We start from the raw sequence: 13109 nt of genomic DNA, 5'->3' as shown, positions 1-13109 counted from the left end.
CCACCAGAGAAGTCCCCTAAGAGATGGCTTTTAGATGTATTACATGGTTTCTAAACACATTCAACATCAATAAAACTAGCTTTTAAAGGCATTTTCAAAATGTGAAACTGTACCAGAAGAATAAACAATCCAATCAAAAAGTGGGCCAAAGAACTAAACAGACATTTCTCCCAAGAAGACATACAGATGGCTAACAAACACATGAAAAGATGCTCAACATCACTCATTATCAGAGAAATGCAAATCAAAACCACAATGAGGTACCATCTCACGCTGGTCAGAATGGCTGCTATCCAAAAGTCTACAAGCAATAAATCCTGGAGAGGGTGTGGAGTAAAGGGAACCCTCTTACACTGTTGGTGGGAATGCAAACTAGTACAGCCACTATGGAGAACAGTGTGGAGATTCCTTAAAAAACTGGAAATAGAACTGCCATATGACCCAGCAATCCCACTGCTGGGCATACACACCAAGGAAACCAGAATTGAAAGAGACACGTGTACCCCAATGTTCATTGCAATACTGTTTACAATAGCCAGGACATGGAAGCAACCTAGATGTCTATCGGCAGACAAATGGATAAGGAAGTTGTGGTACATCTACACGATAGAATATTACTCAGCTATTAAAAAAAAATGCATTTGAGGCAGTTCTAATGAGGTGAATGAAACTGGAGCCTATTATGCAGAGTAAAGTAAGCCAGAAAGAGAAACATAAATACAGTATATGAATGCATATATGTGGAATTTAGAAAGATGGTAACAATGACCCTATATGCAAGACAGCAAAAGAGACACAAATGTAAAGAACAGACTTTTGGACTATGAGGGAGAAGGTGACGGTTGGATGATATGAAAGAATAGCATTGAAACATGTATATTACCATATGTAAAATAGATGACCAGTGCAAAATCGAAGCATGAAGCAGGGCACCCAAAACTGGGGGTCTGGGACAACCCAGAGGGATGGGTGGGCAGGGAGGTGGGAGGGGAGTTCAGGATGGTGGGACACATGTACACCCATGGCTGATTCATGTTGATGCATGGCAAAAACCACCATAATATCTTAAAGTAATCAGCCTCCAACAAAATAAATGATTAATTTTTAAAAAAGAATGAAGAACAACAAAAAAATTTTTTTAATCAAAATTTTAAAAAAATGTGAAACTGTGGATCTAAGCCAAAGGGTGGATCCCAGACCATCAGAGTCCTCATCACCTAGAAGCTTGTTAGGAATGTAACTCCTTGGACCCCACCCCAGACTGAATGGGGTGGCTCAGCAATCTGTTTTTATTTTATTTTATTTTTTTGTCGACACCTCATGGGTTTCAGGATCTTAGTTCCCTGACCAGGGATCAAACCTGGGGCCCTGGCTGTGAGAGCGCTGAATCCTAACTGTTGGACTGCCTGGAAATTCTCAGCAATCTGTTTTGACAATCCCTCCAGGTACTACGGGGGCTTCCCTGGTGGCTCAGTGGTAAAGAATCCACCTGCTATGCAGGAGACATGGGTTCAATCCCTGGGTCAGGATGATCCCCTGGAGGAGGAAATGGCAACCCATTCTAGTATTCTTTCCTGGGGAACCCCGTGGACAGAGGAGCCTGCCAGGCTACAGTCCATGGGGTCGCAAAGAGTCAGACATGACTTAGTGACTAAACCAACAGGACCACCAGGTACTACAGTTTAACAACCACTGGCCTAATGCAAGCTAGAGGATTTTTGAAATAAGATGTTTTTGGATATGTTCCTCTCAAGGTAAATGTAGCTCTAGATTACCCGTGACCATTCTTTAGACATCTGCGTCCATATATAAGAGCATGACAACCACAGCAGAGAATCAACTTGGATTTATTAATACTAGTGCTAAGGACATTAAGAGCTAGGGCACAAAGTGGTGTATAATCTCTTCAGTTGTAGAATTTTCTGTACCTAGCAGCCTTTAGTATCCCTGAGAAATTCTGATTTAGTATCCCCAGAATAGAGAAAATTCCCACAGAGCAAGCTGACATCAGTGCATTTCAGAGTCTCAAATGGCTAATAACTGTACTTGGACAGAACATTTCAGAAAGAATATTGAACCTATGGCTGATTCATGTTGATGTTTGGTAGAAACCAATGCAATGCTGTAAAGCAATTATCCTTCAATTAAAAGTAAGTAAATTAAATTAAAAAGAAAGAATATTGAGTGCTCAGTCATTTCAGTCCTGTCCAACTCTTTGCGACGCCATAGACTGTAGTCCAAAGGGCTGAACCCATGAAGACTCCCAGAGCTCAGTGTTTGCTTGAGGGTTTCTCCTCCAGAGCTAAGTTTCTCCTCCAGAGCACAGCTTTAGTTGACTGCTCCTTCAGAGTACCCTGGACATCTCATTAGAAGGGAATAATCCTGCATGCAGTGTGGTGCTCTCCCTTTACCAAGCTTGTGGGGAGAAAAGCAAACAGCATTACGGGTTAAAAGCAGAGCCCTCCCCCTCCCCACCCCTGAAGGACTATTTACAGCATTCTGAAGTAACTCAGAGCCTCTCATATTTGGCTTGACCGTGAACCAGTGACCCTACAGTGAGGTGTGGACACCATGGAGACGGGCAGAACGGAGATGTCAGCATCCAGGCCTGGATTCTGGTCCAGGCTGTGTGTGAACTTTTTGTATGTCTTTGACCTGACACACCCCCTGACCTGAGTCCTGCGATTTCTTATTCTCTTCCTCCTCCTCCTCCTCCTTTTTTTTAACATAAGAACTAACCATTTTATTTATTTAATTTTTAATTTTTGCCCATGCCTCATCGCATGAGGGATGTTCCCCAATTAGGGGTAGAACCCTGCCCCCACTGGAAGCAGAGTTCTAACCACTGGACCACCAAGGAAGTCCCAGTAGTTACTTCTTAAGGATGGTAATATAATCTACCATTGAGTGTAAACACTGGGTGGTTACAATGGCAGAAGGAGATGAATGTAAAGTCGTTTTGAAAAAAAAAGCAATATTGTAAATAGAATCTATTTATTATCTGTTTATTTACCTGTATCTGATACCATAATATTAAGAATTAATAACATGGCTGCAGGTGGGGATCTACTGTTTTCAGCTTGCAAAAGTGGAAAATGACTTAGTTGATTTCAAATAAATTTTTTAAATAGTGAGCAAAACATTTAATATAGAATTGTCTTGATGCAGCAAAAATATTTAGATGGATATAAGGTTGCTCAGATGGTAAATGATCCACCTGCAGTGCAGGAGACCCGGGTTTGACCCCTGGGTTGGGAAGATACCCTGGAGAAGGGAATGGCTACCCACTCCAGTATTCTTGCCTAGAGAATTCCATGGACAGAGGAGCCTGGTGTGCTATATAGTCCATGGGTCGCAAAGAGTCACACACAACTGAGCTACTAACTCAAGGACTCTTAGGTGCTTCTCTGGTGACTTAGTGGTAAAGAATCTACCTGCCAATGCAGGAGACTCAGGTTCGATCCCTGGGTGAGGAAGATCCCTTGGAGAAGGAAATGGCAACCCACTCCAGTATTCTTGCCTGGGAAATCCCACAGACGGAGGAGGCCTGGTGGGCTACAGTCCATGGGGTCACAAGGAATCGAACACGACTGAGTGACTGAGCACACGCATCTCATACCATAATGTTGAGAATTAATAATATGGCTGCTGATAGGGAGCTATTGTTTTCAGCTTGGAAAAGTAGAAAATGACTTAGTCGATTTCAAATACATTTTTTTTTTTACATCATGAAAAAAAAATTCAACTAGGATTCTCTTGACACGGCAAACAGATGGCTATTAGAGCGCTTAATTGGAAAGCCTCCATCAAAGCCTCCATTCACATTGTAAAGAACCACGTGAATGCTTTAGACAATCCTGAAATAAAACTGGTTGTCATCTGGTCCTGTGTGAAGGGAACGGGTGAGACTCATGATTTCCTGTTGACGCTGGGCGTTCATAAGTATTGGACACTTGAACTTTCTGAACTAGGAAGGAAACAGGCAGGTAGATTGTAGAGTGACCAGATACTTTTCTATCCAAACTAGGACAATTTTAAGAGCAAAAGGAAGCATTAATGATAATTGTTGTTGTTGTTGTTCAGTTGCCCAGTCATATCTGACTCTTTGCGTTCCCATGGACTGCAGCACACCAGGCCTCCCTGTCCCTCACCATCTCCCAAAGTTTTCCCAAGTTCACGTCCATTGTATTGGTGATGCCATCCAGCCATCTCATCCTCTGCCGCCCTCTTCTCCTGCCTTCAGTCTTTCCCCGCATCAGGGTCTTTTCTAATGAATTGGCTGTTTGCATCAGGGGGTCAAAGTATTGGAGCTTCAGCTTCAGCATCAGTCCTTCCAATGAATATTCAGGGTTGATTTCCCTTAAGACTGAATGATTTGATCTCTGTGTAATGATAATTAACCAGGCGCAAACTAGGACTGTTCCTGGTAAACCGGGACCTATCTATGCATCTGAGTTACAAACTGGTAAGCTCACCCTTCACAAGGTGAGTGAGGTCAGGATAGAAGATTCTTCAGTGTCCAGGCTTTCTGTACTGAGGTTAACCCGGGCACACGTGGTGGGCAGCAGACTGTAGGGACCCTGGGGACTGTCTCCTGATGTGCTGAGGGGGGGCCACTTCAGGCCGCAAGGACAGAAGAAATGACTGCAGGTTTCTGTGAAGTGCAGCATCAGACATGCACCTGAGCTGGCGTCTCTGAAGCCGCAGTAGCGGACACACCAGCCTGGCATGTTGGGTGCACAGATGTGATACCAGTTCCCGGCCAATGTCAAGTCCACCAAATAGAGTCGCCAACAGCTCCCGGGTCTCCGGCAAGGTCTCCAGACATAAATGAAAGAGCAATCTTCTCATGTCGGCGGCGTGGGAGGACCAGCCACTTGTCACCTGTCAGTGTTCCCGCTCTGTCCGCACACGTGGAGAGTAATTACAGCCAGCTGGTGGTGTCATCCGAGAGTTATGATGGCCAGGGCAGGACCTGAGGATGCTGTGAAAGCAGGGGGTGAAGGGCATCCATGTCTGGAATGTGGCCTGCCTGTCATTGTTGCCATCGGCTCCCAGAGTCACAGGGAATCGCTGAGAAATAGTTTCCCTTTGAGGTGTTCCCTCTCAGGATTTATATGAAATGCCCTCTTTCTTTATCTCCAGCACCTGCTTATGAAAGAATATTTCTGCCTTATATCCTTGTCAGGGAAAGAGGCCTCAGGAGATCTTCTTAAAGGGGTTCCAGGGATAAATCAGTGTTCACAAGAATCTCATGTTACTGTGTTCAGTCGCTCAGTCGTGTCTGACTCCATGGGATTTCCCAGGCAAGAATACTGGATGGGTTACAAATCCCTTCTCCAGGGGATCTTTCCGACCCAGGGATCAAACCTGCGTCTCCTGTGTTTGCAGGTAGATTCTTCACCACTGAGCTGCCAGGGAAGCCTGAAAGCTCTTCCCAGGCGGTGCTAGTGGTAAAGAACCTGATTGCCAATGCTGGAGACATAAGAGATGCGGGTTTGATCCCTGGATTGGGAAGTTTCCCTGCAGAAGGAAATGGCAACCCACTCCAGTATTCTTGCCTGGAGAATCCCACAGACAGAGGAGCCTGGCAGGCTGCAGACCATGGGGTTGCTAAGAGTCAGACACAACTGAAGCAACTGAGCTCTCATGCACCAACTCACAAAAGAATCCTGAGCCTTGCGTTACACACTGAAGACTCTGAGATAGTGAATGCATTTAAAAACAGTCTTGTGATCATGTGGGTATTTTAAATTAAGTAGTGGTAGACGTAGAAGCAGCACATTGTTATTGCCGTGGTATTCATCAGCCTCGGAGCACATGAAAATCCCATAATTAGCTCTCAACTGTTTTCCAGCACAGCCTTTTCTTGGTAAATACATTATAAAGGGGTTTGAAAAGTTAACTATTTTCTAACTTCTGGGAAAAATCATTTCTTATCCTGGAGAAGTAGCAGTTCCCGAGGCCAGATAAACTTTCTGTTATTTTCCCTCCAATTCTGATAAAAGGGTGGGTCAGAACTCTGTTGCTCCAACTTCTAAATCCTGTTCTTTCCAGGAAAGATAATCTCTCCAGTGACCGTTCAGTCCTCTTGCCAAATAAATACACAAACATATGTAATGTTCTATGTTTCAGAACAGTCATGGTGGTGTTTGAGGGAAGCAGATTCCCACCCTTGGTGATGCTGGGAAATTGAACATGTTCATGTCAGTGACAGGCCCTTCTGCCCAGGGGGAGATTCTGAGACTTCCCTTTATTCTATTTGGATGTTCGGTCTTCTCACACGTCTAACAATTACTTGGCAATTTGAGGATATTTTTTTTCTTAAGTAACTCTCTATCTATTTGAGTTGCACCGGATCTTAGCTGCAGCATGTGGGATCTAGTTCTCTGGCCAGGGATCGAACCCTGGCCCTCTGCATTGGGAGCGGAGAGTCTTAACCACTGGATCACTAGGGAAGTCCCTTGAGGATCTAATTTTGGCTTTCGTGTCCCAGGCTTCTCTTGGAAAAAATCTTCTAGTTTTAATTTTTTTTTTTGTATTACATCCTTTAAGTCAAAGTAAGAGTACAAGACCCTCTGAGATCAGGATAGCAACCCATGTTGATCCCAGGTGTCACATCTAAAGGATCCAGTACTCAGGTTCTCTCCGGGGACAGTGGTGAGCGGATTATGGCCAGCTTCCCCAGATAAGAGCATCCTCGAATACTGCAGATCCGAGCTTTCCAGGCCACAGTCCTCGGGGCTGGCTCTTTGGTGCGACTGTAAACAGCAGTCAACTGTTTAATGACATAATGTGAATTTTTATAGGCTCATCTCCTTCTACAACCAGGTTGCTCTCTGAACACTTGACATAAATCTTCACCCACTTTCTGAAATTGTTCAACACACAGGTTAATTTCTCATTATCGATTTTCTCCGCCATGCATCTGGAATGCTTCAAGATCTCTTGACCAACACACAAAAAAATCTCTGCGGCTGTCAGTTTAAAAAGAATAGTTCTTCAAAAGAATGCTTGAAACATCAGTAAAGAGAATGAAGTAACTCTTCCCCACCTATTAGCAGGTCAGTGTAACCAGATGTTCGATTAGATTTCAAGGAGAGAACAAAATCAGGAACATTTATAAGAAGCGGTTTCATGTGTTTAAGCTTCTGAACGTCAGTGCTACTCTTGTAGGCATCCCCAGACAGGTATGTTATTGTCATCGAGGGACTGAACATTTCAAGTGAAATCAGAGTAATGACTTGAACCTTCTTGGATGATGTAAGAGTCAATGCAACACCGAAGGAAAAGCATTGGACACTAGGCGTTGGAAGACCCTTTCGCCCTGTTAGGAATTAGGACCATTTTCTCTACGCTTTTGCTATTCATCTATAAAAACAAACAGATTGGATTCTAAGAGTCTTCCTAGCTCTAAAATTCAATGCCTTTATATTCAAGACTATATATATATATATATATATATACATACATATATATATTTTATTAATATAAAACTGAGTTAAAACAACAAAAGCAAAATAAAAACCATTTTCTACCTGGGAAAAAAAACTTAAGAAATGTATGTATGACAAAATATCATTCTTTCCTCTACAGGTTTATCTCCATATATTCTTCCCCTACCCCCACTATTACTGAAGAGTAAAAAAAAATTCTTTTAAGGATTAAATGTTCCATTTAGTTTTTAAATCATCCCTGAAATACTGTCCCATGAATAGAAAATGGGGTCAGAAGCACTTTATTAATGGAAAGTCCTTCAATGTGCGTCCAAGAAAAACAAAAGCATCATTAATATCTACACTATAAAACAAATGAACAACAAAAAGAACAACAAAAAGAAAAGCCAGCCCAAAGCAACACCCAACCAGTTCTATGTCTCCAGCCCTTACCAGACATAACTGAAGTATACCAAGTCATTTTCACACGTTTCTTGGAGTGTAGATTTATTTGGATTTAAGAATCTCCTCAACAAATTACATCAGCCTCACTCCATGTTCTTCCTTAATCAAACAATGATTGGACTAACATCAGACTCTGAAAATTCTCAAAATAATAGAAAAGTAAAAATAGATTTTCCTAGCGAAATTCCTCTCCTAAACCTTACATGGTTTTGCTGCTTCCATGAAATATTTCTCTTTGGAGTAACTTGGTAGCATAGTTTTTTATTCGTGTTTGTTTTCAACTGGATTCAGACAAGGGCACTGAATTAGAACTCCAGCTGGCTTATGGAGCATGAATTTTTATGACCAGTAAGTTACCTCTGCTGTGAAAGGAAAATGACAGACGTCAGTGAAGGCATGGAGACGCTGGAAGTCCGTTTCGTGATGTAATTTCAGTCTTATATAGCACACCCTCATGGCGAAATAACACAAGAACACAGAATGTATGAGCACACTAGAATCCTCTGCAGCACTCTGAACCATTCTAGTCAGAGAACGGGTTCATTCTCAACCTGCAACAGGCTGTCAGAGGGGTCACGCCTCCACCTCCACCCCCACCCACCCACTTAACAGGATCCATTCATAGCTACTCACTACTGCAGGATTTGACCTGAGAAATGCTAGGATTTATTAACTCAGCAGTTGTCTGGAAAGGTCCCTAAGTCATCTTTGCCCTTGGCCAGCAAGGGGACTGCTCAAAGTTCTCGGAAGCAGCTGGCGAGGTTCTCAGCCAAGTTCTTCGGGACGCAGGAAGTTCTTCAGGACGCCCTACTTGGACAAGGCATTTACAGATCTTTCCAACCAGGCTTCCTGGATCTAGGAAAAGTTATTCCTGACTCCTTTGACCCAGAGGCTGGCTAAAGTTGAGTTTTTTATCATCTGTAGGGAATCACTCTTTTCGTCCTTCCTTTTTTTTTCTTCCTAGGAGCTGGCATGGTAGTTAAATTTTTCTAAAACAGTCATATTAATATGTTCAAAAACCCACTGCTGAGTCTCTGAGAGAGGATCGCATCTGGCCATGAAGATCTTCTTCTCTGCAGGGTTACAGTCCATGCAGCTGTTACTCACAGGATGGAACAACGTTCTGTCCTGCGGGGATGGGAAAGGAAGGGAGAGACCGACATCATGTATGGTGAATGTTTGGAACCCAAAATATACAGAGGAAGTAAAATATCCCTGCTATCTCAGTATATATCAGCAGTGTGAGAAACAGAATACCTCCCAAGTCCAACAATGGGCTTCCCTGGTACCTCAGCTGGTAAAGACTCCACCTGCAATGCAGGTGACCTTGGTTCCATTCCTGGGTCGGAAAGATCCCCTGGATAAGGGATGGGCTACCACTCCAGTATTTTTGGGCTTCCCTGGTGGCTCAATCAGTAAAGAATCCACCCACAATGTGGGAGACCTGGGTTTGATCCCTGGGTTGGGAAGATCACCTGGAGGAGGGGATGGCAACCCACTCTAGTATTCCTGCCTGGGAAATCCCATGGACGGAGGAGCCTGGTTGGCTACAGTCCGTGAGGTCATAAAGAGTTGGACACCACTGAGTGACAGGCACAACACACATAGGAGGTGGGGTTGCCATGGGAAACCTGGTTTCCTAGGACCCATTGGTGCCATGTGGGGCCTCCAGAAGGTTCAGCCAGAAACCATTCATTCATTCATTGATTTAAAAAAAAAAAATGCAATCCATTCATTTCCTACTTTGCTGTAAGCATTTTGCTACCTGCTTAGGTTTTGAAGATGAGAAGTCTATGAGAAGTTGCTTGTCAAGTATCTAGTAATCCAGCTATTTTTGGGGAGAGGGATGCATTCAGAAATGGTAATTTAGTTCATAGTAAACACTGCCATGGGGCTTCCCAGGTGGTTCAGTGGTAAAGAATCTGCCTACCAATGCAGAAAAGACACAGGAGATGTGGGTTCAACCCCTGGGTTGGGGAAGATCCCCTGGAGGAGGAAATGGCAACCTACTCCAGTATTCTTGCCTGGAGAATCCCATGGACAGAGGAGCCTGGAGGGCTACAGTCTATGTGGTCGCCAAGAGTCAGACACCACTAAAGTGACTGAGCACACATGCACGAACGGTGCCACACTCACACACACACACACAGAGGACCAGAAGAGTCATCATCTTCCCTACTCTTTTTTTTTGTCCAATTAATTAATTTATTTGGCTTCCTCGGGTCTTAGTTGCATCATTGCGGTGCATGGACTCTCTAGTTGTGGTGTAGGCTCAGTAATTACCATGTGGGATCTTAGTTCCCCAACCAGGGATTGAACCCACATCCCCTGAATTGCAAGGTGGATTCTTAACCTTGATACTACCAGGGAAGTCCCTTCCCTACCTTTGTACTGAGCCTGTAATGGGAAAGGGAAGTAGTGGAGGACCAGGAACAAAGAGAGCTGGATGCAGGGTTGTGAGGGTCCCAAGATGAACACAGGGGGCTTGGGGCTCACAGTGCATAGGCAGGAGCTCAAAGCGCAAACTCAAGTCAAGTTGACTCGAGCTTCTGTCTCTTCCTGACCCCTTTATTGGCATCGAAGCTCTTCCTGTGGTGTAATTGTCACTGTTTTCTGTCAAATGGAGGAGGCAGTGTTCCCTCAGTGCATGATAAAGCTTTGGATGAAGGTGTGAGCAGGACACAGAAGTTAAGTGGCAAGCAAGCCACTGTGTGAACAGCCTCGATGAACACACACCCCCTTTCCATTGCACAAGCAGGAAGACAGTCAGTGGTATGAGAAAAGGATCTTTAACTAGTAATAAATGCTTTTGTCTCTTACAGCATCTATGCATTAAAAAAAAAAGTGTCCATAACATGTAAAAATGTCCCCAGACCACTGCTTAAAACTTTGGAACAAGGAATGTTTTATTGTTTAGCTTAGGAAAACATTTAGAGGTTCTGATTAATTTCTTTAACTGAGGAATATTAGACTTGGCATGCTTAGAGTGTAAGAGTCTCTCAGTCACCCCGTGTAAACAGTTCTGGGTTACTCTGGTTGTTAACCAACATTTAATGTCCTTCAGGACCCGGATGTTTGCATAGTTGGGCACCTGTGATAGCAGGAAGATTAAGGAAGGAGGGAGGTGGCAGCCCAAAATGCCCTTTGTACGTCTCCACTTGGAGTGTACACACAGAGCTCCATCTGATACAAAGGTTCCCTTTCTCTCCTCTGTTCTCTTTTGAGTCTTCCGAGTTTATTGTGGATTTTGTTTTCATTACAGCAAGAAGGCTGCCAAGCTCTCCTGCCCATTTTCCTCGTCCCCTGCTCCACTAGCTGCTGCTTGACCCTGTGGAACCCTATACCAAGGTCACAGGTGTGGATCCCTGTATCATGGTCACAGTATAAAAGTCTCTGGAACTGACCAAGCCCCATAGTAACTGTTGCCATGAGCCTCCTGATCTCAACTGTCCAGTTCCCTGACCCCCCTACTATGTAAAATGCCCACCCTACTCTCCACTCTATAGCATCCTAACCAATCACCTAATGCCACCGTTTCAATAGGAATTTTCTCTGTCTTGAGACTATGAAAATTGGCTGCAAGCTTGCAAAAATGTTTGGCTCTCCCGTGAGCTGGCCCGATGTTCTAACAGGGTCTCCCATTCTAGTAAACTTTATTCTTCTCTCATTCTTTCTCATGTCTGGAAATTCTTTTCCAACCTGCGCATGGATCACGAGAGACCCCAGGGCAGCTAGAGGGCGATCTCCTTGCACCGGTGAGATAGCAGATTCTTGAGGAGGAGGAGCAGTTCTCTGAACTCCCCCGTCTCCTCTCTCTTGGAGTGGATGCTGACTAGAAGACGACAGACCCCCGCCTCCACCCACACACTGCGGGCCCCTGGCTCCCTGGGCAGCAGGCTTCTTGCTCCCCACTTCCTCCTTCTCAGCATCCCTCCCACTCTGTTTCCTGCTCCCACTCTCTGCCAGTTTAGCTATATAGGCCTAGTGTATTTAAATCAATTTCTCAAAGAGCATCCTTAAGCTGTTATATTCGGGAAAATTCTACATGACCTGCTAAATTCTAAACTTCACTTTATTCCACATCTGTGGACTCCTCTTTCTTCTTAACCAGCCAGATTTCTTTCTATTGTCACCTTTGTCAACGTCTCAAGACAACCAGAGGATCACGGTTTCTCTTCCCAGACGTGTATGTCCATAAAATGTAAAAAAATAAGGGGGTGGGGTGGGGTGGGGTGGGAAGGAGTTTTAATTCTCTTCCTTTCTCAGCTTGTGCCTTCCAGCTAGGATACAAAAGCCAAACCAGATTTTTCTGAACATTTTGTCTGAATGTTATTTTCTGAGCCACAGGGTGATCGCATTTTCCCAGCTCTCCAGCTGAAACTCAGGCTCTGGCAGATCCAGGTCTGCTCATGGGGACAGCTGGTGGGGTGTGCAGACTCAGTGCGACGCTGAGCCATCCAGAGGGTGTCTCTGTGACTGCTCTTCATGTTCTCATACAAGTTGAAAAGCGGAGTCCCCCAAATCTATCTGTGTCTGAGGAGCTTCATCAGTAAAACTAGGGGGTGGATAACATCCATCCCTGAGGCCTCTCGCAGCTGTGAAATTGAATGAACATTTTATTTCAAAGTTGACTGGTGACAGAGATGAATGATGGAGCATCACGTAGACACTAACAGCCACATTCAGTGGGCTAACAGATGACCACTCTCTGGTTGCAGACTGAGCTTCCGTGTCTTTGGCATTTCCAGCAGATCCTAAAGGGGAAAATTCTGGAGGCATCTTTTTTTTTTTTTTTAATTTTTATTTGGCTGCTCCCAGTCTTAGTTGTGGGACAGGAGATCTTCAGTTGCAGCAAGTGGGATCTAGTTCTCTAACCAGGAATTGAACCTGAGCCCCCTGCATTGGGAGCTTGGAGTCTTAGCCACTGGACCACCAGGGAAGTCCCTGGAAGCATCTTTAGTGACATCTGAACATACATTTTCCACTTTGACCTTGTGCTTATGCTAAGTCATTTCATTTGTGTCTGATACTTTGCAAACCTATTGACTGTAGCCCACCAGGCTCCTCTGTCCATGGAATTCTCCAGTCAAGAATACTGCAGTGGGTTGCCATTTCCTCCTCCAGGGGATCTTTATACATTATCATCATTATGTTTCTACTCAGCTAAGCTTTTGGATCTTTGAATGTCATTACTGATGCTTCTCCTGG

General features: G+C 44.2%; 2 protein-coding genes across 3 annotated transcripts in view; one reads left to right on the top strand and one right to left on the bottom strand.

Annotated features, from left to right (window-relative positions):
• The window catches only part of LOC145537900 (uncharacterized), a 303657-nt gene that overhangs the window by 100086 nt on the left and 190462 nt on the right, over positions 1-13109 (top strand). The gene's annotated exons all lie outside the window — the stretch shown is intronic.
• GALNTL6 (polypeptide N-acetylgalactosaminyltransferase like 6) overlaps positions 8545-13109 on the bottom strand; it is a 1429734-nt gene continuing 1425169 nt past the window's right edge. Inside the window, exon 12 of the mRNA XM_081568813.1 lies at positions 8545-9029. Within this exon, the coding sequence (XP_081424939.1) occupies positions 8862-9029 (168 nt within the window). The 3' untranslated portion in view covers positions 8545-8861. The remainder of the gene's footprint in view (positions 9030-13109) is intronic.

This window comes from Giraffa tippelskirchi, chromosome 1 (genome assembly GCF_054371585.1).
Source record: "Giraffa tippelskirchi isolate mGirTip1 chromosome 1, T2T-mGirTip1v1.2.pri, whole genome shotgun sequence".
In the NCBI taxonomy this organism is placed as follows: Eukaryota; Metazoa; Chordata; class Mammalia; order Artiodactyla; family Giraffidae; genus Giraffa; species Giraffa tippelskirchi.
This window is presented reverse-complemented; position numbering and strand designations above follow the sequence as displayed.